Source organism: Chinchilla lanigera, unplaced genomic scaffold (genome assembly GCF_000276665.1).
Source record: "Chinchilla lanigera isolate Chin_1 unplaced genomic scaffold, ChiLan1.0 scaffold00032, whole genome shotgun sequence".
Classification (NCBI taxonomy): Eukaryota; Metazoa; Chordata; class Mammalia; order Rodentia; family Chinchillidae; genus Chinchilla; species Chinchilla lanigera.
The window spans coordinates 14,782,138-14,809,145 of NW_004955433.1; the positions used below are offsets into that span (position 1 = coordinate 14,782,138).

Here is a 27,008-nt window from a genome sequence, read left to right on the forward strand (position 1 = left end):
GAGAAAAACCAAAAGAACCAAAAAAAACCCCAAAAAACTAAAATATTGCTTAATTATATTTGTGTCTAAATTAAACTATAATCCATCCATACATACTTATAATTATGTAGTTTTATATCACAGTAAATTATAATAATACACAGTTAAAAACTTTTATAGTTTTATAAAATGATCACTTCCACTTTTAAATAAAATTCCTCCATTATTTTTAAATGAACACACTCTGTGAAGTAAAGAGACACGTAGGGGGCTCAGGCTGTGGGCCGAGAGCTGGTGCCGGGAATAGCCATGCTTTTCCCTGCCACGAGGCCTCAGGCCAGCGGCTGTCCTTGTCCAAACCTTCTGCTCATCTATGAAAGGGGAACTTTATTTTTCCCTACCCACCACAAACATTCCCAGAGCTTGGGACATCCATGGTGCCCCAGCCAGGGACTTCTGAGCTAGATGACTCTGGCCCAAGGCCTAGGGAAGAATGCAGCATGAGGAAGGATATTGAAAAACCTGGGTGGCTCCTGCGTTCAGGTTTTCAAACTTGCTTCATCTCCTGTTCCAAAGGGTAGCCACTGTAATAAATTTAGAAAATTTACCTAAAACTAACAAAGACCATCAAAACCGTCAGCACCCGCCTATCAGAGAGAACCACTATTCACACAGTTTGGTATCCAGCCTTCTGGGTAGTTTTATACGCATGTTTATTTTCCAAAGTATGTATTTTCCTTTTTAAATAAATATTGAACTGGGCCATGGTGGACGACGGCTAAACTCAATGTGGTTTGTCTAAAAAGAGTCTCCAGACGCTGGCTCCGTCTCATGAGGCGGGAACAAATGGATCTGGGGCTGTTGAGCCATTTTAGAGGCAAAATGGGGCCCAGAGCAGGGAGGGACTTTTACAGTGTTTCCCAGGGAGTGACGGTGCCACAGGAAGTGAGGATGGGACATGTGGTCACCCAGGACTCCTGGGGGGGGCGTTTGTAGGGCACCATTCCCCTCTGCCAGGTCTCTGTAACCCGCGTGCCCTTGAGGGCCTTCCCCACGCTGATACTTGCCCTCCTCAGTATTCTCTGCTCCCACCCCATGGTCATCCTGGCTAAAAATAGCTCAGGGCCAAGACCTCTTCCATCCCTACTGCTCAAGCCTTGGAACTGGACTGGGTGTAAGAAAAAGTAACACAGCCTACGCCCCAAAATAGACTGTCACCCAGACTCAGCGGTTTGGGGCCCCAGTGTCCAGAGGCCAGGAGGACCTGTCCCGTGTGCTACCACTGACCCGCAGTGCAGGGCCCTGTCCTCTCCCAGGCTCCAGGTCTGCAGTTGGGGTGTGTTGGGTTGTACAATTCTGAGAGTCTGTGCACCATGCAAGCCTCTGCCCCTGGGGACCTCCCTCTTTGTTTCCTCTCTCAGCTAAAATGTGGGTTTTTGTTTTTTGTTTTTTTGTTTTTTGGTATCATTTTTTTCGGTTTTAAGACAGGGTCTTGCTATGTAGTGCCAGCTGGCCTTGAATGTGCTTTTGTAGCCCCAGGCTGGCCTCGAACTCACTGTGATTCTCTTGCGTCAGCCTCTGGAGTGCTGGGATTACAGACATGCGCCACCATGCCCGGCCCTAAAGTATGGTTTGAATAAAAGGTTTTCCCAAAGTAGAAAGTCTGAAAACTGCACAGGCAGATCCCTTCACTGTATAGACATGAGGCCCAGGTGGGGAGAGGGACCCACCTTCTGTCACCTATCTAGGCAGGGACACCTGGGAACCGAGGCAGGGCTGAAGAGTTAAGAGTGTGGGTCCGCCAGGTGTAGTGGCACACACCTATAATCTCAGTACCCATGGAGGCTGAAGCAGGTGGATCATAGGTTTTGGTCCAGCCTGAGCAACTTAGCGACTTAGTGAGACCTTGTCTCAAAATTAAGAATTAAAAAAGGGCTACACACTGAGTGCCTGTAGCTCAGTGTGAAAGTTTCTGGAACAGGGCCAAAAAGGAATATGGGTATTAGAGTCAGATCTGGGTTTTGAATCCTGGCCCTGCTTCTTCATAGCCGTTCAGCCTTGGGTAAATCACTTAGTCTGTCTGTGCTTCTGTTCCTTGTCTGTGGGCTTCAGCCACGCAGTACCTGACCATGAGTGCCCGGTTCAACGTAGGCGCTCAGAGAGGTAGAATCATCACTAACCAGAGTCCACTGGCCTCCTTGACTCCGCCTCCTCTTTCCCTGCCCTCCTGCCAGTACGACAGGACAGAAACAGCCATCAACAACCTCAACCCGGCATTCTCCAAGAAGTTTGTCCTTGACTACCACTTTGAGGAGGTGCAGAAGCTCAAGTTCGCCCTGTTTGACCAGGACAAGTCCAGCACGCAGCTTGACGAGCATGACTTCCTGGGCCAGTTCTCCTGCAGCCTGGGCACGGTGAGCTGGGCCCCTCATAGTTGATTGGAGCAGGGCAGTCTCCCCAAGATGTCAGCAGATCTGAGGCCGGGGCAGCCTGTTAGGGAGCCTCTCCTTCCACCTGCTTTTCCTGGTCCCATTTTCCTGACTGTGCCCCATTTTTCCCTGGTACAGATGCAGATAGCCTGGAGAGCCAGCAGGCACTGGGGGGACATAGCCAGGTGGGTTGGGGCTGGACAACAAAGCATCTGCAAAGCATCTGCCAGCAGCCCAGGCACCCACAGAGGTCCCTGGTCCCGCTTTGTGGCTGACTCACCGTACAACCCTGGGCCTTTCCTTTCCGTGTCTGAGACACACTTGCCATCCAGCTCAGTCCTTGGTAAGCCGCTGCTGGGAGGGGAAGGACAAGGACACCCTGACACAGGTTCCAATCAGCCCTTGAGGCTGTGTGCCTATGAGCGAGCCCTTCCCTTGTTCTGGGCCTCAGTTTCCCCACATTGCACTTAATGATGACTGCTCTACCTGGCCTGTAGGAAAGGTAAAATAATAGTGGAAAATGCTTTGGTGTTGTGGTGGAGGGTGAAATGCTCCTGGCCTCCGGATGTTTATGAGAACATGGTGGCTGAACAGTGGAGGTGAAGTCCCCTTTTGTGTAAGAAGTGGGGTGCAGCGGTCAGAGTTCCTGCTCTGTGTCCACACCCTCAAGGAGTACCTGGGGAGCAGCTTAAGGATTTGTGGAGGGCCGGGAGCCAACAGGGGGCCGGGAAAGTAGCCTAGGGCTTGGCACCAGTGCTGGTGGAGGGGGGACTGTTCAATGTGCTCCACTTTCCCTTCCTTATTGTTTCCATTGTTGAACCCATGGGCATGTGTTATCCATTGAAAATAATGAAATATGTACAAAGAATGGGAGTTTGACCTCTGCATTGGGAGGGTCGGATCTGTGTATGATGCTTGTGAGGGGAGGACGCTGAGAGGGGCTATACTTTGCAGTTGTCCCCACAACCTGAGCCCTGCAAGGGCCTTTGCAGGGGCCACCCAGGTCAGGAGAGCCTGACTGCCAGGATTCCTCTCCCACTGGGGGACCTCAGGCCAATGTCTTAACCTCTCCGCGCCCCACCCTACTGGCTGTCCAGATGTCAGGTACTGGCAGGAGGCAGTACGCGGAGTGTGCCTGTTGATGATCTGTCCTCCCACCTCACTGAGCTCCTTTCTCTGTCTCTCCCACCCCAGATCGTCTCCAGCAAGAAGATCACTCGGCCTCTGGTGCTGATGAATGACAAGCCAGCGGGGAAGGGCTTGATTACGGTACCAGCCCCCTTCCAGCTCTCCACATCCCCCTCTGCCTCCACCCACTGCCCTCCCCCATCAATGGGCCTTTTCTCCGGCAGATAATCACCAGCTTTGTTTGGAGTAAAAAGGCCCAACTTACAACTTAGCAACAGGTCTCTTAGCAACGGGCTCCTAGCTCCACAAATGATGCACTGAAGGCTGCTGAGCTGGGGGGGACAGTCAGACAGGCCCCAAAGGCAGCACAGGGCAGGGCCTCCTGCTTTCCCCTGGAGCCTCTAGGGCCCTCCCAGCACCCTTTCCCCACACTGGTCACTGCCCACCCCCCTCAGGCCTTTTTCAGAAGCGCCTTGCTCAGCCACGCTCTCCTGGTGTCTGCCACACACAATGATTCCTCTGATGCACACGATTCCAGCAGTGTGCAGGCCCGCGCATGGGCTCCTCTCTCCTCATGGTTGCAGCAGACAGAACAACCCCATTTAACAGATGAGGGGAGTGAGACCCAAAAAAGACACCCCTGGGGCAGCTGGCTGGTGAGATCACCCCCTGTGCCATGAAGCCCGAGGGAGCCAGCTGCTAGAGGGCAGAGCTCTGAACCTCCGTGGTTCCTCAGGGCCTGTAGGAACTTCATTCAAAGCTGTGCAGGGCCCGTCACTCCTCACTTTGCTTTCCTGCCCCAGTTCCTTGCTGTTTCACTTAAATGCCCTGGGCTCAGGGCACACTGAGTTTACAGCATCCTGAACACTCCCTGGACCCTCATGCACAATGGTCCTGGCTCCTGGATTGTCTACTGCTGCCCCTCTACCTCTGGGCGTTCAAAGTCACTAACTTTGAACTTTTGTCTAATGGCTTTCAAAGGCTAGCTTCCACACACTGGACGCCGACCAGACAGACCCACCCCCCCACAGCCCAGTGTGTACCACCCCTAGCATTTCTAGTCATTCTAGTCTCAGTTCCAGCCTCTGGAACATGGGGGCTCTGCTCCATAGTGTGGTTGGGCAAGACCCGGCTGGAGGACAGGAATGGGGAAAAAGGGCAACCTAGAAGGAGCGGGCCATGGTGCTGGCAGGGTGGGATGGACAGCTTACCTGGGAGAGGCCGTCCTAGAGGCACACAGGGTCACGGAGGAAGCCCCAGGGGGAGAGGACCCAGCCTGATTGTGTGGCTGGGGGCCGGGTGGCTTCCTGGCTGTCTGTGGAGAGGGGAGGAGAGAGAGGGCCAAAGAGGCTTCTCATCAGCCTCAGTGTTCCCAGCTGGGCATCCCTGGCTGGGCTGGGTCTGAGGACCATGGCGAAGGATGGAGGACAGATGACTTGTATGAGCCTATGAGGCAGCAGAGGGAGCTTGGGTGGCTCCCCGCCTTTTTCCCCAGGTGCACAGCAAAGTGGTATAGTTGTTGACCCCGCAGTGTTCTGAGCCCTTGGGAGGTGGCAAGGGCGGGAGAAGACCTGTCATTCTGCTCCCTGTCCTGAAACCTCTCCCTGTGGTTCCGGAACACCTACCCCTTGGTCCTACCCCTGTGTCATCTCCACCACCACCCATGTCTCCTCTCCTGAGCCGCAGGACGTCATGTGCTGATGCCTCATATCCAGATGGGTTATGCCTCTCATTTTCCAGAAGATGGAAACTGAGGTTTAAAGAGGACAAGAGACTTGTCTGAGGTCACCTGGCACCACCCTGCTCCTCCTTCCCTACCCCCAACCCTGTAGAGTTGGGTCCTGGGCACAGGGGGCAGGGGCAGGGGCAAGGGCAGGGGCAGTGGAAGGAGTGACCCTCCCCTCACAGCCCTGGACCTTACAGATTGCTGCCCAGGAGCTGTCAGACAACCGGGTCATCACGCTGAGCCTGGCAGGCAGGAAGCTGGACAAGAAGGTAAGGCGGCAAGGGGAGGGGCTTTCTGGGTGGTGTCCCGTCCCAGCCCAGCTCTCTCTGGCCACTGCCTTTTTTGCCCCCTGAGGACAAGACTAACATATTACAAATTAGCACACTGTTCCCAAGGAGGGAGTGAGCTCCCCATCATATAGAGGCATTCAAACCACAGCTGGAAAGCCACTCATTGTAGCACCCATCTCACTGGCTGTGAATTCCAAGGTTCTTACCATTCTGTACCGGCCCTCCTCCACCTCAGTGCCCTCAGTGCCCTGACTTCACACCTCACCCCTTCCCCTCTGCTCCTTCATGCAGCTTCCACTAATGCAGCCTTGTTGTACCTGGGCTTATTCATTTTTGCAGTGCTGGGGCTAGAACCCAGGGCCTCACACCTGCTAGGCAGGTGCTCTGCCACTGAGCCACACCCTCAGCCTGCTGTCCCCAGGTTAAAGCAGATGTCCCGTCTCAGGACCTCTGCACTTGCTGATCCCTCTGCCTGCGACCCCCTCTGCTGAGTATCCTCACAGTGCCCTCCCGGCATCCAGCCTGTCTCCGCATCGCCTCAGTGAGGACTTCCAGAAATGGCACTGGCCTTGGCTGGCCTACCTTCTCCCAATTTCCTTGTTCCCTTGACAATTACTACTGTCTCACATGCCGTCCTACTTATTTTACTGTCTCTGCCATTTACTTGTTTATAACCTCTCTGCCACTTTTTAAAAACATAAATGGATTTTTAAAAGGCCATCACATCCCTTTAGTAATAGGATAGATTTAGATTTCCAGAGTCTCAATAACATAAAGTCATATTCCACTGGGCCCTGGCCCTGAACGGGCAGCAGTACTCTGGGTTTCTTTGTTTTGGTTTTTGGTATCAGGAATCGAACTCAGAACCTTATGTTTGCCAGGCAGGCACTGTACCGCTGACCTATATCCCCAGGCTAGTTTTGGTTTTGGCTTTGGTTTTTGGTACTGGGGATGGGGATGGGCCCAGGCCTTCACATGTCAGGCAAGAGCTCTATTTCTGTGCTGCACCCCAGCCCAAGCAGGCGCCCTCATGCAGTCCTGCTCTGTGGTAGATACCGTAGCTCTAGCACCTGCAGGCTCTGGCTCTCAGGGCCTCTGATCACAGCTCTGGCAGCTTTATCTAGGAGGAGTTCTGGGGGTCACTGGTCCCAGGGGCTATAGCTGGAAGGGCCTCTGACTCTCCTTGCAGAGACTGATGCAGGAGACTCGGCTGGCTGGCTGCATCTGCAGCTCCCACCCTGACTCTTTGTTGGGGAGGCAGCCAGGCCTCAGCCCCAGCCCCCTGCATCTGGTAGGGTTGTGCCCCTAACCCATGTCCTCCTGCTTCTCCAGGACCTCTTTGGGAAGTCAGACCCGTTTCTTGAGTTTTACAAGCCAGGGGACGATGGCAAATGGATGCTGGTCCACAGGACTGAGGTGGGTGTGTGGGGTCTGCCATCTAACCACCCTTGCCAGCTCGGGATGGGCTATGCAGTCCCAGCCATGCACTTGTCACCCTGAAGGGTGGCAGGGATACCCAGCTCCATCCCTGAAAGTGTGGCTGTGGGTCCCTCATCTTGTCCATCCTCACTGGGTTGGCCTGACCCCAGAGCTGCCCCTCGCTGTTCTGTAGGTGATCAAGTACACGCTGGACCCTGTGTGGAAACCATTCACCGTGCCGTTGGTGTCCCTGTGTGATGGAGACATGGACAAGCCCATCCAGGTGAGGGGCTGTGGAGCCTGCTCCCATCTGCCAGCTCCAGCCTCCCCAGGGAGGCTGGGCAACTTCTCAGAGCTCTTTCTTACTAAGATGGAAAGACCTCATCTTGAGGGGAGGGAGGGCAGGTGTCCTAGTCCTTGTCCAGGGTCTTCGTGACCTGCATAGGGTCCCAACCTCTGAGTACTCGCTCTAAAACTTGCTACCCTTCCTAGAGGGCTGCAGAGCTTCTAGCTAGGATTGTGGATGTGGGAACACCTCAGAAACAATCTCATGATGCAAGGGTGGTGCCATGGGGCGGACAGGACTGGAAGCCCTCAGTCCTAGGAGTAGGTCTGTGAGCAGGTGGGGTGAGGGAGGTAGCTAGACAGGGCAGGCGTCCCTGCATTACATTCTGGGGAACCCGGCTTCTAGTCCTGGTACGCTTCTCTGTCAGGGCCTCTGTTTCCCCATCTGTTGGTAGGGTGGACACAGTAACCCCTGCCTTCCTTCCACGAGTGCCAGGCAGGAGAGTTAGAGAGCATGTAAGGCAGGGGTCTGTGTCCATCTGGGGTGGGATCAGCTAGAGAGGGCCCAGGGCCACGGCCCACAGCCAGGTGGATCCCAGCCTAGACAGGAGCCAGGTCTCAGGTATGTGACGAGGCAGCTTCCTGCCTGGGTGAGCCCAGCCTCTGTTCCTGGGTGGGCGCACTTCTCCTCTGCACACCTGAAGGACTGCCTGCAGGACGCGGATCTGTCTGGAGCCCGCTGGGCAGGTGCTGGGGGAGGAATGCCTGCACAGAGAGTGGAGTGGGAGGATTTTTCTCGGGGAGGTAAAGGGGCAGGAAAGCACCTTTTGGGGGCAGCTTTGGGGTGACCATGCTGGATCCATCCCAGGTCATGTGCTATGACTATGACAATGACGGGGGCCACGACTTCATCGGCGAATTCCAGACATCGGTGTCACAGATGTGTGAGGCCCGCGATGGCGTCCCGGTGAGATGGGGTCCTCAAGGTCTCTGCAGGGGCCAGGATGGGGTACAGAGCCTTGAGTCAGGCTGAGTGGGGCTCAGATGCCACCTCTTCCTGCTGCATGACCTTGAGTAAGACTTTCAATCTCCCCAAGCCTCAGTTTCTCCATCCATCCCTGAGGGCAGAGGATTCAGGTAGGATGATGCTACAGATAGCGTGGTCCTCTAGAGGGGGTCTGGAGCTGTCACTTAACACCCAGAGCAGTGGAGGATCCTCCTGTTGTGGCATCTATGCAGATCCCTGGGGATCTATGCGGCTGCCTTGTGTTAAGGCTGTGAAGGGGCCTTGGGGGCCGTGGGACGCATCTGTCCCCAGAACCCCCCACTGAGCCTCTGTTTCTGCTCCTGGCACTCAGCTGGAGTTGGAGTGCATCAACCCTAAGAAGCAGAAGAAGAAGAAGAGCTACAAGAACTCAGGCATCATCATCCTGCGTTCCTGCAAGGTGAGCTGTCTGTGGGGTTTGGGGCCACACAGAGGGCACCGCTGCAGAGGGTACACAGAGTTCTGGGTCTGGAGCTGGCGAGGCCCGGTTTCAGATCCTACCTCTTGCACAGCCTGGCTCTGTGACCTTCTAAACATTTGCTCTACAGGCCTCAGGCCCATCACCTGGAAGATGGGCCTGTTAGCAAGGTCTAGTGTATAAAGAAAGGGTGAGCCTTGTGCCACTTGCCTGTGTGGGAGCCAGGGGCTTGAGGTAGCTTCCTGGGCCTCTCCTGGTCGGGGGCCTGCAGAGCCACTCCAGTCCACGTTGGTGGCTCCTTCACCGCACAGTGGGCAGTGGACAAAGTTATCCACAGGGACTCCTCTCCCTTGGCCTTAGGGCGAGCTCCGTGGCTGTGACCCCATCCCAGAGAGGGATCACTCCCTGCAGCAGAGGCTGGCTTGTGGTCTAGGGGAATGGAGGAAGGCAGCTTGAGGCAGGGCAGGAGCAAACGCTGCTCTGTCCAGGCTCCAGGCCTCCACTTTGGGGCCTGGCTGATGGCCTGGGGTCATGTGGACCTTCAGCAACACTGCAGGAGGTGACCTTTACACACCAGGCCTTGTTAATATGCCCATCCTCCAGGTGAGAGGCCAGAGGCCTACAGCGCCCTGAATGGGCCAAGCATGATCTAGGCCCTTATTTCTGAGACCTCCATCACTCACATTCTTTTTGGGATTTCTGGCAACTGCCGTACTTTTTTTTCCATTCAGCCTTCCTCCATTTTTAAATTAACTTAAGGACATTTATTTTGACTCTGCTGAAACTGAAAGGGCAATGTGCTTTGCCAGGAGGCAATGCCTGCAAAACAAATAGTGTTTAACAGGCTTATTAAGTTCTGGAGGAGGCCAGTTATATATAGATGGAGGTAGTGGAGGCCAGTGGGGACTTTGTCTGTCAGGTAGTCGGCAGGTGTGGCTGGTGCTGGGTCCTGGGACTCTGCCTGGAATCGTTGTGTGTGTGTGTGTGTGTGTGTGTGTGTGTGTGTGTGTGTGTGTGTGTGTCTCACTGGGTGCCATTGCTCTGAGGGCTTTGTGATGGAGAGACTTGGGTTTTGTCATAATCAGATAAGGCCCATCTGCCTTTTTTCACTTCTTTGTCCCTACTGAGACTTCAAGACCCAGACTAACAACTCCCCCTAGATCAGGGGACCCACCGACTTTCTGCATTCTTCCAGATACACCGAGACTACTCCTTCCTAGACTACATCCTGGGAGGCTGCCAGCTCATGTTCACGGTAAGCCTGCCCCTTTTCTCTCCCTCTCCCCCTGGTGCTCCTCCCTAAGGGGCTGGGCCAGTGCTGCAGTATGACGGGCTTGAGATGGGCTGCAGGAAGAACTTCCCTGAGGCCAGACTGTCTGTGGCTGCAGATGAGAGGTCATGGGTGGTTTGTTCTGGCTGATGCAGGTCAGGACACAGCCGCACAGCTCCCACAGTGTCTTAGCTGTACCCTCCGGAGAAGAAAAGTCCGTTCCTCCCTGCTGGGACAGCCTTCCCTTCTCTGGTCCCACTGCCATGTCTTGACTATGTCATCCTTGTCATTTCTTCCAGCCACACCATACCTGTCCATCCAGCACCCCAGGCTTTGTGCCAGCTTCTCAGGGAGACCTTCCCTGATTCATCCCTATCGCCCTCTCTAAAGCCATCTTACACATTTGCACTTGTCCCTGTTTGTCCCCTCCTCACCAGCCTATGAATGCTGTGCGTTTGGCCACTTTGTGTGTTCTGCTTCCCATCCAGCCTCTGTGACGTGCAGCCCCTAGAAAGGAGCAAGAGTTCAGTGGTCACTGTCCACAGGACAAAGTGCCACCTTGCCTGTGGCTGACTACACGCCCCACACACTCTGCGCCGCTCACCTGGCCTTTTGCCCTCCCACGTCCTCAGGAGCAGAGAGGAAGAGCCACAGATGCCTGCTGCACCCACCTTTCCCATCTCCTCCAGCTGTCATTACTGGATCCCAGAGGCTAGGGGCCTTGCAGGGCCACAGAGAGTCAGGGCATTGGCCTCGCTGATCTCTAACCACACTTTCCCCTCCACTTCCTTCCCTGCAGAGAGGCTGGGCCTTCCCCTGCCTCCTGGCTGAAGCATGGGTGGAGGGTGCAATTGGCAATTGTATGCTGAGCTCCTCTGCTCGAGGTTCTCCATGGGGCCCTGCAGTGTCCCTCAAGGACTAGGACATGCCAACCCCACTGTGGGACCCTCCAGCAGTATGAGGATGTCATGGTGCACCTCCACAGAGTGACCGAGTTCCAAAGTGGCCTTCTTCCTCTAGCCCTGTCCTGCTCCTCCCCTACTGAGCAGGGGCCATGCTTGCCCCCCCATGCTGCCCCTCTTGGGGCTGGGCTGGAGTCCCCTTGTGGTAGAGAAAACAGGGAGAGCCCTGATCCCTGTCCATCCCTCAGCCCCTGAGTCCGCATTGAGCACCAGCCCTGGACTAGGTTCCTCTGGACATGTCCCTCACCTGCTGTGAGCACCCAGCTGACTACAGGGATGGGCACAGCCCTGCCAGGAAGCCTGGGTCTCTAGTCCTCAGCTGAAGGGCAGTGGGGGAGATGGTTTGGGCTGGAGAGAAAAAGGGACCTTTGGCTGTATGTTAGCCAAGTATTGTATTTGGACGTTGGGCTTTTTGCTTAGGCAACAGGGAGCCATGGATGGTATGAGAGCGGAATGACACAGTAATACAGTCAGATTCTAGGTTTCAGATCATCTTATGGGGAAGTGGGCCTGGAAGAAGAGTGGGCTTCTCAGGTCCCATCAGCATCTCCTATTCCTGGGGCTGGGACAGGGAGCTGAGGTCAGTGGCTACTCTGGGTGCCCTCTGCAACTCTCACTCTGCAGGTTGGAATAGACTTCACAGCTTCCAATGGGAATCCCCTGGACCCTTCGTCTTTGCACTACATCAACCCCATGGGCACCAACGAATACCTGTCGGCCATCTGGGCAGTGGGGCAGATCATTCAGGACTATGACAGGTGAGCTTGAGAGGGGTTTGGAAGGTCAGCTGGGTTCCCTCAGCGGGGAGGCTCAGCTTGTCAGAGCCAGAGGGGACTCAGAGGTCTGCAAGCCCAGGGACATCCAGCCCCTGGCATGTGTTCTGATGTGTCCCTTCCTTTACCTGTGGCAGACATTGCTAATTGACTGCCGTACTCTTAACTCCCAATCCTGGACTCAAACTGGATCCTTCTGCATACAAGTCACCAGTAAGGAAATGAGTCAGGACAGAAGATAAGACTTGTTTGCTGATGCTGCAGCTCCTTCTAGACCTGGGGAAATAGAGGCTGGGAGTGGGAGCTGGTGTCCAGATGTGCACATCAGGGTGCTGGAGACCAGACACTCCAGCCTCACAATCCACTCCTACTGGGGACTTTCAAGGAGCACCCAGCATGCTGGACCCTTTCCCATGGCCATGCTGTGCGGGGACCTCCGAGTAGGGGTGCAGGAGGCTGCAGGGGAGGAAGGAGGTAAGGAAGAGCAGGCTTGGGAATCCTCTATCACTGGTCCTCCTTAAGAGAGCGAGCCTGATGACCAGTGTCCGGCCAGGCCACATTAAGAGAGGTACAGCTTGCAGAGCAAGGGAGGTAGAAGGCCCATCTTCACGGTCAGGTGAGGACCTGGTGTTGCCCTCCAAACCCCCTGGTGTCCACCTGACCCCTGGCCTCTGCAGCAAGCTGTCTTGTGGGCGTGCAGAGTTAGCAAGGCCCCGGAGCCCAGGACACTGAACTGGGGCCACAGTCACCTCCTGCCCAGCACATTTCAGTAGCTTCCTCCCTGGGCCCCCGACTGCTGCCTTGGCTGCTGGCAGTTTGTCCTCTGGGGGCAGCCAGAGGGATCCTCAATAAATGTGTGTTGAACGTATGAACAGATGAGACACTGTCCTTGCCTTCAGGGGACAGGACAGAAAGAGAAAAAATCACTGGAGCTCTGAGAGACCACTTTACTATGAGACAGGAGCCATGGGAGCACAGAGAGAGAGGCATTATTGGGTGTCAGGGAAGCCTATAGAGAGAAGGGTCCATTTTAACTGGGTCATAGAGGATGAAGTAAGAGTTTGCTGTGGGGAGTGGAATGAAGACAGGTATTTCAGATAGAGGCACAACAGAATTGAAATCAAAATGAAAAGTGCCCTGTATGTTTGAGAAAGTGCAAGTAGCCAGGGTCTAACGCTGGGGAATGAATTATGAGAGATAGGTAGAAGGTAAAACTAGGCTGTAGGGCCAGTGGTGGAGGCCCTTGAGTGCCAAATCAGAGTTCTCATTTTAGGAGAGTTTTCTCCAGCCATAAACAGGAGGTGGAGAGACTGGAGCCAGTACACTCGGCTTCCATGATGACCTTGGTTTTGTAGCTGGCTGGGACGTTGGCTTGAGAAGGACCTAGAAACTATACCCAGGCCCACTGGTTAGAAGTGCTGTTATATAGCAATGTCTGCTACAGGTATAGTTAAGCCAAGTGCTCACCCAGTACCCAGAGGTGGGTTTGAGCTCCACAGACAGAATATCCTAGCTTTCTCTAGATGTGATGAACTTGTCCTTCTGCCCACAAAGGTATGCAAGGCAGAAAGGTCCCCTGGGTGAGGGTCAGCAGGGGAGAGTATGGGAGGGTGGCAGTGCCCAGGTGTAACATGGTGTTCTCTTCTCTAATTAGTGACAAGATGTTTCCAGCTCTGGGATTTGGGGCCCAGCTACCCCCAGACTGGAAGGTAAGTGGAGCTGGCCTTGGTTGCCCCTGGTTGTATGGTGTATGTGTGTGTGTGTGTGTGTGTGTGTGTGGTCTCTCTGGTTGAATTTAGCGGTCGTACAAGGAGCCAAGTACCCTGCTAGCTGTCAGCTCTTGTCTCAGCTGCTCTTCTTGTAGCACTGGGACCCTGACTGGGGCAGCACGTATGCCCTCTGCTCCTTCTGTTATGTGGAAGGGGAAATCAGACAGGGTAGGCAGATTCAGAAAATAGTGCAGGACACCCAAGGACATCTGAATTTTACATCACAATGAAGCCAGGTGTGGTGTTATACTCCTGTAATCCTAGTACTTAGGATGCTGAGGCAGGAAGATTGCTGTGAGTTGGAGGCCAGTCTGGGCTACAAAGTAAGTTCAAGGCTAGCCTAAGGTACATAGCAAAATCCTATCTCAAAAAACAAAAAAAAATAAAAAATAAAAATCACAATGATGTTTAAAATATAAATTTGTGCTGAATATTACATGGGGCATATACCGCATACTGTACCAAAAGTACTTGTTATTATCTGAAATTCAAACTGAATAGGGCCTTGTGTGTTCACCAGTAGCCCTGACAACAGGCAGGGTTTGGGTGCTGAAATGGGGCAGCACAGGCCTGGGGGGAGCCCACGGGAGGGGGCCTGACCTAACCTGGAGCATCAGGGAAGGCTTTCTAGAGGAGGCAGGGTCTAGCCAAGAGGCAAAGTAGGCATTTACAGAGTGACTTGGGTGGCAGTGGGGCAGGGGGTGCTTTTAAGGCAGAGGGAGCCCCAGGGGCCAGTGGGTGACTGGATCTCCTCTGGAAATGCTCAAGGTGAAGAGATATTGGGGTATTGACGAGCGGTGGAGGCCACATGGGGTCATAATCCAGTTGGGGCGTGGGATGGATGAGGGTTGGGGGATAGGGCGAAGGGCAGTGGCGGCAGGGACCTTGGGCAGTCAACAGGACGACTGGGTGATCAAGTGGGTGCCGGTCAAGGCGGCCACCAGATTTCCAGCTGGGTGTTGGCAGGACTGGTGTCACCCACTGAGATGGGGGATGGGCTGGGCTGGGATGGCGAAGGGAGGTGGTGAGGTGGAGGCTCTGGGTCAGAACGCAGTGAACAGGAGCGGAGGCCAGGCTGCCTGAGCTGATGACGAGAACTCTGGTTGGCGAGGCTGAGAAGCTTTGGGGAGCCGGCACAGGAAGTGGAGACTGTGGCCGCCTGGCTGTGGCAGAGCGAATCTGGGAGGTGCCGTGGTGCAGAAGCCCCGGAAAGTGGAGCAATAAGAGGTGGCACTATCGGGCTTTAGAATGCTCCACACAGAGCGCCACCTGCCTTGCTGGCCTCGATTAATTCTTACCCAAAGCTGATGAGGTGTAGGCCTTGTTGTTATTCTTCAATCGTGTTTCCACGAGGAGGGCGTGGTCAGCAGGTCCCAGCAGGGGCCCGTCACTTCTTTGACCTCAAGGAGAAGCCACAGTGGCAGAGGCCTGGCAGGGTGGGCAAGGGCTTGCACGGAGCGTGGAGATGGTGCTACATGCACGGGAGAAGGAGAGGCCGGGCAAATGGTCAGGGGCTAGGAAGGAGCCAAGAAGGGGAGGCGGGGTGAAGAGAGTCCTCTGGGCATGGGTGCCGTGGACCTGCGACAGGAAGCTTGGAACCAGGAGAGGGGTGTCAGGTGACCCAGAGTGGCATTCAGTGAGACAGGACCAGAAAGCTGGAGAGCCCCTTGCATTCACGGGGAGGGCAGTACTGTCACATTTTATAGGTGAAAAAAACCAAGGCTCAGAGCCCAATAAGATTTGCCCAAGGTCACCTTCACCATGGAGGCCTGAATTACAGGTGGGCAGACAGATGCAGGCGATTCTCCCTAGATCTGTTGTCTCCCAGCGAGCAGCCTACAAGGGTGGGCACAGAGGGCCCCTAAGTCCGCACAGCTGTCCCCGAAGCGCCCCTTGTCTGCCCTGCTGTGCCGCATCCCATTAACAGAATGAGCTTCTGCGTCCTGTTTTCTCTGGGGAGGCCATTTGGCACCTAGAATTGCAGGGTGCGGCTCTAAGTGGGCACCTGGCTCTGTGCAGTGTGAGGCCCAATCCTGTGGGCCCGAGCCGGCCTCTGGGTAAGCACAGGGATGCCACGTGGGGGCAGGGCGGGCTGGTGCAGCTAGACCCAGCACGAGCCTGTTGCTAGGACACCAGCCAGCTTTCAAAGAACTCGGCTGAATGAGATGTTTTCTTGAGCAAAAGCCTCCTTGGAAATGTCACAGGGCAACACTGGGGAGGTTGGGCTTGGCCAGGCCAAGTGCTCAGCGGTGCCAAGAGGGACACTGGAACCGGGGTAGGAGAGGGCAGATGCTCTGTCCCACCTCCCATGCTGGGAGCCAGCCAGGCCCGGCCCTCTGGCCCCTCACCCCTCTTGCTCTGACTCGCCTTGCTCCTGCCACACCAACCTGGCCTTCACACTTTGCACGTGGTCTGTGCCCTGCCAGTTGCCCCTTTCACTAGGTTTCCCTACTGCTTCTCAGCTTGGAGTGTCCGCTCCCCTGGATCCCAACTCACAGGGCTCCTCCCTGCCCTGGGTGTTGTCCTCACAGCCCTGTGACTCGCTTGTGACCTCTAGGAGAAGGCGCTGGGTCCTGGCATATAATAGGTGTGCGGTATTTGTTAGCAGAGTGGGTTTGGGATGCAGCCCAGTGAGTAGCTTATTGACTCTGGAGTCTTTATGACCCACTAGGCCAGGGTAGGGACATACAGCAGAGACATGGGACCCATCCCCCAGGAAACTGCCACAGCTTCACGTGTTCCCCCCATTAGCCCTGTTGTACCACTCGACCCCTAGTCCAGGTCCCAGAGTCAGTGTCACCAATCCCAGGTAGCTATGTGAGGTGGGCTTCCTCCTGAGTGCCTCGCTTCCTGCTAAGGTCTGGAAAGCCCAAGCAAGTGGCCCTCTAATTATGACCCTCACATAGTGGCCGGGATGGAGGGGCATTTCCCACTGCTCTGCAACCCCCAGTCTACAGGGCATGGCCAGCTTACAGCAGCCCAGAGCGATACTGGGCTCTATGGAAGGCCTCAGTTTCCCCATAATGGAGTGAGAGTGTGGGGCATCTGAGAGGCAGCCCTGGAGGTAGAGGCAGAAGAGGATGTGGAGGATCAGCAACCTAGGGGCAGGCAGGGTAAAAAGGCAGGTGGCTCCAAGGGATCTTGGCCTGGCAGCAGGGAGGCTGAGGCCAGGTTTGGGGCAAGAGGCTACCAACTCAGCCTGTCCTTTGCATTTCAGGTCTCCCACGAATTTGCCATCAACTTCAACCCCACCAACCCCTTCTGTTCAGGTGAGTGCACACTGCCTGTGTCTGTCCCGCGTGTACAATGGCCTGGCTATCTCTCTGGGTGAAGGAGGCAGGGTACAGGTTTCTGTCCCTGTCTGATATCCCCTCCCTGTCACACTTGTTCACAGTGACAGCTGGGGATGAGCTAGAGTTTGGAGTCAGACAGTACTGGGTTCAAGGCCAGCTGCTGCCCTTTCCTGACTGCAGGGCCTTAGAGAGGTCACTGCGGCTCTGAGCCTTTGCCCTCTTACCAGGAGTTGTGAGCCCTGCTTACCTTACTTCCCTGGGTGGCTGGGTGAGAATGACAGGGAGAATGACAGGACCCACAGCCAGGAAGGCCATGCCAACTAGGAGGAGGAGGGCACATCACATATATGTCCTTCCTGCCTATCTTGCTCCCCTGTTGGGAGGCCCAGCCTGCCCTTCAGCCCTTCAGGAAAAGCCATAGAAGGTAGAGGAGGCCTAGACGGTGAGTGGGACGGATGTTCACCCCACCCCAGGCCTCTGAGGATTTCTGAGCCTCCCAGGGACATTTCAGCAACTGGGAAGGGAGGGGAGAGGTGGGTCCCCAGGAGGGTATGGAAGGGGCCCCAGTATCATGAGGCCCTCCAGCCTAGGATTTGACCTGGGCCGTAGTATCTACCTTCCCTTGGAAGCGCCAAAGCCAGGCCAGATTTGTACTCAGAAAGGAAGTCCATGGAGGATTTCCAGCTTGGGGACATTGCAGACATCTAGACATGTGGCCTGATGCTCCTACAGGGGTCTGTCTTGTTTGGGGTTGGTCTCCAGAGACTTTGTCAAGTTGAGTAACTTCTGCCTGTTCAGAGGTCTTCCAGGCAGGAACACAGGGCAGTGGTTTATCTGCGGGCTCCTAACAGCAGCTATTATTGAGCACCTAGTCTCCACCCCAAGCCAACACTGGAGAGTGTCCAGAGTGGATGTCCACACGGCTTCCCATAGTCACTGAAGGCTTTGCCAAGCCCCTTCCCTGGGAAGGGCCTGCCAACCCGTCATGCCAATCACCCAAGAGTGTGTAGATTATCAGTGCCATGGACAGACAGGGAGACAGGACCCAGAGCCAGGAAGTGGCCAAGGCAGGATTCCAGCTCAGGACTGTGTGACTTCACATTAGGAGCTCTGGATTTTTACCACCCTGCCTTGCCCTGGGGACTTCCAGTCTCCTGGAAGTCTTCCTTAGCAGCAGTGAGGTACCAATAGGAAGCAGAGATGGGGGGCTCTGGCCTGATCTATGCTCTTTTTCCAAGCTAGGTGTGGATGGCATCGCCCAGGCATACTCCGCCTGCCTGCCCCACATCCGCTTCTACGGCCCCACCAATTTCTCCCCCATCGTCAACCACGTGGCCCGGTTTGCAGCTCAGGCCACACAGCAGCAGACAGCCACGGTGAGTAGGCAGCTCCGGCATGTACCTGCAAGGATGGGGCTGGCTGTGGCTGGCACCCCTCTGACACAAGGGAGGGCCAGGCTGGGGTCTGTGCTTTGTACCTACCTGCCCTCTCGGGATTGACGAAGGGGATGTTCCACCTTCTCTTGGTTCTAAAAGCCTAGATAAGATGAAGCCTCAGTTTACCTGTTTAGTGATGTGGTCGGACCAAGTGCAGCTAGATAGGTCCTGGCTTCACAGAGCCCATACTCGGGAAGTAGTTTCATACATGCTTAGCAGGAAGCAGCGAGGCCTCCCCAGGGTGAGGTACTTGCTAATCCCAGGACAGATGAGAACTAGGAGACAGTCCCTCTCAGACCACCTGGGTCCAAGTAGAGCAGCCCCTGCCTTATACTGAGGGCTATGGAGCTGTCTGGCCCTGCCCAGTGCTCAGTCATGAGGCCAGGGCCACGGTAGCCTGCCTGAGGCTGCCATGACTGAGACATGGCATCTGGATATATGGCAAAGGGCAATCCTTGGCCTCCCTGGTCCCCCTGCCAACCCTCATGAGAGGCCCTGGTCTCACTGTGCAGCTTGAGTTGAGGGTCATCTCCGCCTCCCCTGAAGGCAGTGCCTCTGACATCACCTCTGCCCTCAGACTCCAGGGTCTGACTCGGCCTGACTAACCTGCAAGGTTCCACCAGTAGGACTTCCCAGGCCCTGTCTCCTGCCTGCTCTTCACGCTCAAACTATATGGCAGGCACCTAGCTCTGAATGGCAGATTCTGACCCAGGCCAAGGAAACCTGAGTCCATTTCCCTCCTGGCTGCCAGCCCTGGGGAAGACCTCAACAAAACCCAGACCCTGCCTTGGTTTCCAGTTCCAGTGAAAGGGAAAGGAAGCTGGAGCTTTTGACTCTACTCCAAAATATGATCCTGCATTTTTCCATTTGCCACGGCCCCTGCTGTCTGTCACCATGAGCCCAGGGCCGTCACAGTGCACCACTGGAGGGAGGTGGTCACAGGGTGGGGCGGGAGGGGTGCTGGTTACCCGTTCAGTGGGAGTGTGATTGATCCATCAGCTGCAGACCTTGGCAGCTGAGACCTAAGACCCATCCCTTCCTCACAGCCTCTTTCCCTCTTGTGAAATGGGAGTAGTGAGCCTCTGCAAGGCGTGAGGATCTGGACCCCCTAAATGAGCAGTGGCTCAGGAAGGCCTGGGAGAGGCATTTTTCATAGTTCCTGGGGGCCTGGGGTAGAACAGGTTGGAGAGGGCAGAGCAAGAGGTCGCCTGCAGCAGCTCACAGCTTCCACATCCTCCCCTCAGGATGCCGGGCCAAGGCCCCACCCAGTCTCTTAGCAGCCTGAGCTCTCTCAAAGGGATTCAAAACAAAGCCTGTATTTTCCTCCAGGAGAAACAAGTGGAGCGGGGAAACAGGAACACAGCCCCGCATTGGTGCCAGGGTCTCTCACCTGCTGCACCTGCCTTGCCTGGGGAGGACCCAGCAGGAGCTGGAGTCCTGGCAGGAGCTGGGCCCGCAACCACTGGACCCCGGGTTGGAGGATATGTGGGGACCTAGGGGAAACCAGGAAAGGTGATGTTTTTTTTTTTTTCTAATACTCAGGATTGAACCCAGGGCTACTGTACTACTGAGCTACAACCCCAGCCCTTTTAATTTTATTTTGAGACATGCTCTCACTAAATTACCTGGGGTGGTCTTGAATTTGCAACCCTCAAACTACAGCCTCCAGAGTAGCTGGGATTACAGGCATGCACCACTACAGCTGGCACAAAGGGTGTTTCTGTGTTCTGGAGAACAGCTGCTGAGGCCTCCTGGAGAGGAGAACTTGGCCCTGCCTCTGAGCAAAAGGACCTGAGGCCCCAGCATGAGACATCTGGTCCAGATCCTCTGGTCATCCAAGCTGCCTTGTCTTCTCTGCCACTCCCAGCTTCCTCCCGGCTCCCTGCCCCTTGATAAGTTCTGTCATCCACTCAGGCTGTGTGACCTTGGACTACCTCTCAGCATCTCAGGGCTGCAAAGACTGGGGCCAGCAGTCTCTACTGGCCCTGCCACTCTGTGGCCCAGGAGCCAGCCATCGGCACTTCCTGCATTACAGTATACCTGATCTCAGGCTGTGCCAGGGATGGGGCAGTGGTTCAAATGCCATGTTCCCCTTTTTCTGGCTGTGTGACCAGAGCAGGCAGCTTGAGCTCTCTGAACTTATTTCCTCACATAAGCAGCAGTCCCTGCCTTCTATGAGTATTGATAGGATTCAAGGAGATGGGCAAATAAATTGTTCGGCCCACTGGATGGCACACAGCAAGTGCTTGCCTGGGGGCTGGATCTTCTGGGGACACCTCTCGGGCCAGCATTTGACGATGCCGAGCACTTAGGCCCATAGCAGAGGGAAGTATGTGGGTTTATCTGATGCTTTTGTTCAGCCATACTTTGGTTTGGGGGGAATCTTCGGTGCGCTTCACCCTCCCTGTGCCCAGACATATGCACGCATACGCACACCCACTTACAGGAAACGGCGAGCAGGTGGCAGAGGATCTCCAGGCAGGCCTGTGACTCCCATTCATTCACTGCACATGTCTTTCCTGGCAAGTTTCTGCACAGCGCAGGGAGAGCATGGTGAGCGAGGTCCGGCCTGTGCCCTCCTCTGGGGGTATCAGCAGTGACACCATGTGACTGTGATGGCAGTACACTGGATGACCACAAAGGTGGCACCCAGCCAGATGAAGCCCAGGGAAAAGTGACATCCAAACTGAGACTTGGGTGCTTCAGAGTTCGCTCCCTGGAGGGTGTGTGTGTGGACTGTCCCCAGCAGAAGGCTTGGTGTGTGGGTGTAACTGGGGAAAGGGAAGCGTGTGGTGTAAGGGTGCTGTGAAGTTGGAAAGGTAGGGACCTTAGGAGCCATTAAGGAGTCTGGATTTTCTCCTGAGGGTAGTTGGGGGGCTGGCGCTGGAGGGTATTAAGCAGGCTTGGGTGGGCTGGGGAGATCCTGTCATGGTTCTTCATCCTTTCCTCTGCTTTGGCCCCTAAGACCTGGGCCTTGCTGTTCATGCCCCATTCCTGATTGGTAACCAAGGCAACTCCTGTCCCAGTGGAAGAAGAGCCATAAAGCAGCCAGCACCCTGGGGATTTTCTCCACTTCCATCCTGAGGGCCCTTGGCAGGCAGCTTCTCAGAAATAAGCTAGTCGGGGAGCACAGCTTCTCCAGTCTCTGCCTGGAACTGTTGTGGTCAAGTCAATTTCTTATAAATCTAATCACATGTTACATGCGTTAGGGTAAACAGCTGTTTGCAGCCCTAGAAACCTTGAAGAACCCTTGGGATGAGGCAAGAGATACTCCATCCTTGGAATGTCCTGGGATTGGAGTTGGGAGAGTCAACTTGACAGAGGTCGGAGCTGTTTCCGGGTTCTGGACAGGGTGCCCAGCGTGTGAGATGCAGAGAGTGCATAGGGCTGTCCTGGGGAGTGCTCAGGGCATAGGGTGGAGGAGTGTGCAGAGGAGCCCTCCTGAGGGTCAGTGAATCAAGAGTTTTCATCTGCTTGGGATGGAGAAGTTGACACTCAGATGGGCGTTGGAGCTGTGTCTGGGAAAGGTATCCTAGTCAGCGGAAGTGACCAGGAAAGGCATTAAAGGCAGAACACTGAGGTAGTGTGGTGGCCTAGGCCTGTCTGTGGGAATAGCAGAGTCTGCAAACCCACCTGCCCCATTTCCCCCATCACTCTCTGTCCACAGCCCCCTCCCACCTTGCCTTTGATCTGTCTCGGGGCTGGGCTGTGGGCTCCTGGGTGGTAAGGGATAGGTGAGACTCCAGGCAGCTCTGGCTCTGCCCAGGCTGGGAGAGAAGCCCAGGACCCATCAGCTGCACTTCCACTGCCAAGGCCACCCAGGCTGCCAACCCCAGGCCTGGGCACGTGGTGCAGGTATCACAGCTGGCTGATGTCACGCAGCAGTGAAGATTCACAGCCGGACTGCTATCCGGCCATGCAGGCTGCTGTCCCGGCTATGCAGGTCCTCAGCCATGAGGATTCTGGGTGAGAGCAGAGGGGCTCTCAGCCAGGCTAACCATGATAGGCCACCAGTGCCAAGGGGCAGTAGAGGGAACATCATGGAAACAGCTCCAACGTTGAGGTCAGCTGGACTTAGGTTTGAACCTGGACTACCCCTTCCTGGCCATGGGGCCTTAACAAGTCATTTAATCTTTCTGAGCCTGACAGCTCATCTCTACAGTGGGACTCACAATGGGAGGCAGACAGGGAGTGTCCGCCGACACTGTCATTGTGTGGTTCTCATGGCCCGTCTGCTGGTATCCATAGTCCTGCAGGAACCTGTGCCCTGCCTGCACTGGATCCCTGGGAGAGGGACTGCAGGCAGGGAGGAAGCCCCAGCCCGAAGCACATGACTGATTGAAACAGGAGCCAGGAGCTGCAAGGGCCGCACAAAGAGGGTGGAACCGCGTGTTGGCACTGCAAGGGCCTTGGGGACAGGTCCCACCCACTGAGTGCTGGAGCCCATCAGACCATGCCCAGCATTCTTTTCTTTCCTCACTGTCAGGCCTCTGTGTGCTTCCCTCCTGCCACCCAGGTGCCCCAGATGGACTGCCCTGGACTAATTTTGTGGGATGAGAGTGTGGTTAAGGGCCACATAAGGGAAGAAAGGTCTCTAGTGATGCACTGTGGGGGGACAAGGTTTAGATGGGTTTGTGAGGCCCCCAAAACCAGCAATTGAGGGATGACAGCAGCAGCCCTCCACTGCAGGAATCAGGCTGCCATCTCCATGGCAACAGGTATCCCCAGCGATGGGATTGGTCTCTTAAAGGCACAGTGCCAGAGCTGGACTAATGCAGTCTGCAGCTGGGGGTGAGGATCGGGGAGCCTGTGTCTCCATTGACTCACCCCACTGCTTCCCTGCAGTTTGTACTTAGGGCACAGGAAGGGAAGCAGGACATTCCCGGGGGCTGAGCTGGTAGCTTCTGCAAGTTACCTAGGGAGTAAACAATTTTGCTGGATGAGAATGTGGCCTGGGCTGACGTGGGGTCACGTCAGCCCTCCTTAGCTCTATGACCTTGACAGTCTGGCCCAAAAGGGTCAGTCTAGAAAGTCGAAGCCCTCAGAGAATCCTGGGACCTCAGGGCTTCTCTATTTTATGGATAAGAAAAAATAAATTTCCCCCAAAAGGGTCAGAGGGTGCTAGGGACAGGGCAGGGTTGGGAATGTGGGGCCAGCTAGCCAGGAGTGCTGGGCCCAAGTGTGAGATCTTCTGTCCCATGAGTTTTCCTGAATTTCATTCACCTTCCCCACAACTGCCACAGTTTGTATTTATCTTCCCATCACCCACACTAATTATTCAACATTTTTTACTGACATTATCTATCATCTTATCTATCTATCTATCTATCATCTATCATCTATCTATCTATTTAGTGAGAGGGTCTTGCTGTGCAGTTCAGGCTGGCCTTGAACTCACTATGTAGCCAAGGCTGGTCTTGAACTCACAGTGCTCCTCCTACCTCAGCCTCCCGAGTTCTGGGATTGATTACAGGTGTGTGCTACTATGCCCAGTCTACTGACATAATTTATAAAGAAACATTATATCTCACTTATATGAAAAAGGGTAAAGACAAAAATAAGTACAACAAACTGGACAATGATGTGACAGCGCAGCTGGACACATTGCCTCCTAAAGCTCTGAGCTTTCTGCCTTTTCTCTGCTGCTGCTGAGGAGGGTTTGCAAATGTTAATGGCACTAAAGACACTAGCACTGAAGTGAGGCTGCCTCCTGGGCAGAGTCTCTAGACTGGAAAGACCACTGCTGGGCCAGCTCTTCCTGCCCTAATTTCATGATCTTGTCCAATGCCATGTCTGGGATGTGACCCACTTCTACTTCTTTACCAAGGGTATCCCACACTTCTGGGAACCCTGGCCGCTGGGACTTGCTTTTAACCCCTGCAAGGTGTCCACTGCTTGTGCCGAGTACAGAGCGAATGAGGGCAGAGATTCTTACAGAGGGAGGCCGCCCCAGTGTCTGTCAGCCAAAATTAGGCTTTCTGCATAAGCCAGAGCCTGTCAGGAGTACAGCTGACAGCCACTATGCCAGACATGGTATTTTTTCTTTCTTCTACTTTTGTGTGTGTGTGTGTGTGTGTGTGTGTGTGTGGTGTTTTTGTGTTTGGCTTAAAGGACTTCAAGCATGCTAAGCAAGCATCCTACCACTGAGAAGCATCCCCAGCCCTTTTATAAATTTTATTTGGAGACAGAGTCTTGCAGGTTGCCCAGACTGGGCTTGGACCTGTACTCCTCCTGCCTGGCTCAAGCATGGTATACCTTGAGCAGCAGCCCCTAGTGTACAGATGAAGAAACTGAGGCCCAGCGAGTTAGGCCAGTTGCCCAGAGTCCTGTGGTATAGTCGCTGGCACAACAAGGGAGTCTGAGGCGACAGACAGGAAGGAGAGCATTCTGTGCTTCTGGCTGTCACTGGGCCAATAGGGCAGGGATCCCGAGGAGGCAGGAGGCTGGGAGTTGGCTGCTGCCTTCCTCCCAGGAGCCAGAGGATTGGGAAACAGGGTGAGGGAAGGGAAAAGGAGTTGCAGGGGCCTCGGGGCCTTGCTGAGTGCCCCACTGACTCCTCTCTGCAGCAGTACTTCATCCTGCTCATCATCACGGACGGCGTCATCAGTGACATGGAGGAGACGCGGCATGCCGTGGTGCAGGCTTCCAAGCTGCCCATGTCCATCATCATCGTGGGTGTGGGCAACGCCGACTTCGCTGCCATGGAGTTCCTAGATGGAGACAGCCGCAGGCTTCGCTCCTACACTGGCGAGGAAGCAGCCCGTGACATTGTGCAGTTCGTGCCCTTTCGAGAGTTCCGAAACGTGAGTGGGAGTCTGGGCTGGGAGGGGCGGTCGCAGGGCCCCAGCAACCATGACTCCCAGCCGAGGATGAAAGCCTTGGGACTGACTGGTCTGACCCTAGATTCTTCCCCGTCAATTCCAGGGACTCCCTGAGGGCCTGCCATGCGGTGGTGCCATGCTAGGCTTCCCACTGGCTTCCATAAACCAAGGAAACGCAGGCCCGGAGCCTGTCCAGACTAGGACTCCCAGCAGGGGCCCTGGAGGACCTGTCTTCTGACAGGGGTCCTGAATGAGGAGCTGTCCTTGTGGGGCAAAGCATTCAAGGCAAACGAAGGGGCTAGAGCAAAGGTCCTAGGAGAGGACAGGCTTTCCTGCTGTCACATCTTAGCCAGACCCTCACCCTATAGATGGAAGGTAAGGATTGGCTTTAGGTTGGCCTTCTCTCCCATAAATTCTCAGCAAGGGGAACGGGCACTCCACCCTATGCCTGGAGGGGGCTCTTGCCTTACTTGCACTGACCTCAAGTCTTCTCCATGGCCACCTTGGCCCCAGCCTTCATCTAACCAGAGGTTCCATGTGACCCCTTGGTCCACATGACCTCTCTAAGCCTCCGTTCCCTGGGTAGAAAGACCTCTCCAGAGTGCTGTGGCTTAGATTCTGGGAGCTTCTGTCAGCAAGAGGGGACCCAGTAGTCTTCTCATCTCTGCCCAGTATCTTTGGGATTTGCTGGCAAGGCCTCCTTCCTCTGGAGTGTTAGGTTCCTGAGGACAAATGCTAGGTATTGGTCGCGCATTTGTGCACGGGACCATGACTGAGTGCCTCTGCATGCCTGGCCATTCAGCAGTGAACCAGTCACGGCCCACTTCTCCAGCCATGGAGGTGCTCAGGAAATGCTTGACAGTTGAGTAGGCTGCTCAGCACCTCTTCCCTCTAAAAGCCTCCCACAGGCAAATTCAACCTAAAATGCTATTCCCAGGCATCTCCAGCGTGCAGGGTGAGTTCTACTAAATGTCAAGGAAGACACTGCTGACAGTGAGACTCAGGCACAGGCAGGGGTGAGAGTCACTGGTTTTTAGACTGCCCAGCCCATCAGCCCAAAATCTATCCTGTGTCCCCTGATATCACAGCTCTCTGGACACCATGCCCCTCCCAATGTTTGTTCATTAATCTTTGTTCTCTCTTCTCCCTACCCTACCCTGGACACTGCAGGCAGCAAAAGAGACTCTGGCCAAAGCTGTGCTGGCAGAGCTGCCCCAACAAGTTGTACAGTATTTCAAGCATAAAAACCTGCCCCCCACCAACTTGGAGCCTGCCTGAGCCTGTGCCCAGCAGCAGCAGCAGCAGCAGCAGCATGCCGCCCTCCCCAGGAACGTGCACGCTCACCCCACTTCCTCGTGGGTGGCCTTTTTTACCAATCCATTTTTATTTTTTACAACCAGACCTCTCCCCCCGCCAGCCCAGCTGGGCTTCCTGTGTCGGAGTCAACAATGATGCTTCCAGGCCAAACGGCAAAGCCGCTTCCTCCTCATCCCCTCCCTCGCCACCCTTAAGTATTGAATGTACTTTGTATAATTTTAGTGGAATTATTATTGTTATTAAAGAGAATAAAATTTTTACGATCATAACTGGCTTTTTCCACATAACTAACTGCAAAAAGGAATGTGTCCCTGGTGCACACTTTGTGTCCTTGCCTGCACCCAATTCCTGCTGTTTTTTTTATACTGTGACTGTGTCCCATTTGTTACACTCAGGGTAATAAAGGAGTTTCAGATGTCCCTGTGTCAGTCAGCTCCTTCTTCAGTGGGGACCCCATGGGTTAAAAGTCACTGGAAGATCCCTTGCCTACACAGCAAGCCTGTGGAACTGGTGTGGTCACTTGTGTAGGACCTGCATTCCCCGACAATGGTGAAACCGGTACAGAACGTGGCACACTGTGCACACTGATATCGTGCATGAAGAGAATGTGCAAGCCCACTCCAGTATCTCTGGAGCCAACCCCTCCCA

At 54.9% G+C, this 27,008-nt stretch overlaps 1 protein-coding gene across 1 annotated transcript in view; it reads left to right on the top strand.

Moving 5' to 3' along the window:
* Positions 1–26,779, top strand: part of Cpne2 (copine II) — a gene marked incomplete in the record, with an annotated part of 42,670 nt that extends 15,891 nt beyond the window's left edge. Inside the window, 14 exon segments of the mRNA XM_005388373.2 lie at positions 2,214–2,393; positions 3,603–3,677; positions 5,460–5,531; positions 6,885–6,968; positions 7,165–7,254; positions 8,125–8,223; positions 8,615–8,701; positions 9,915–9,974; positions 11,576–11,709; positions 13,379–13,433; positions 16,711–16,762; positions 18,029–18,162; positions 24,789–25,025; positions 26,214–26,779. Coding sequence (XP_005388430.1) covers positions 2,214–2,393; positions 3,603–3,677; positions 5,460–5,531; positions 6,885–6,968; positions 7,165–7,254; positions 8,125–8,223; positions 8,615–8,701; positions 9,915–9,974; positions 11,576–11,709; positions 13,379–13,433; positions 16,711–16,762; positions 18,029–18,162; positions 24,789–25,025; positions 26,214–26,321 — 1,467 coding nt within the window.
* Positions 26,780–27,008: the final 229 nt, after the last annotated feature.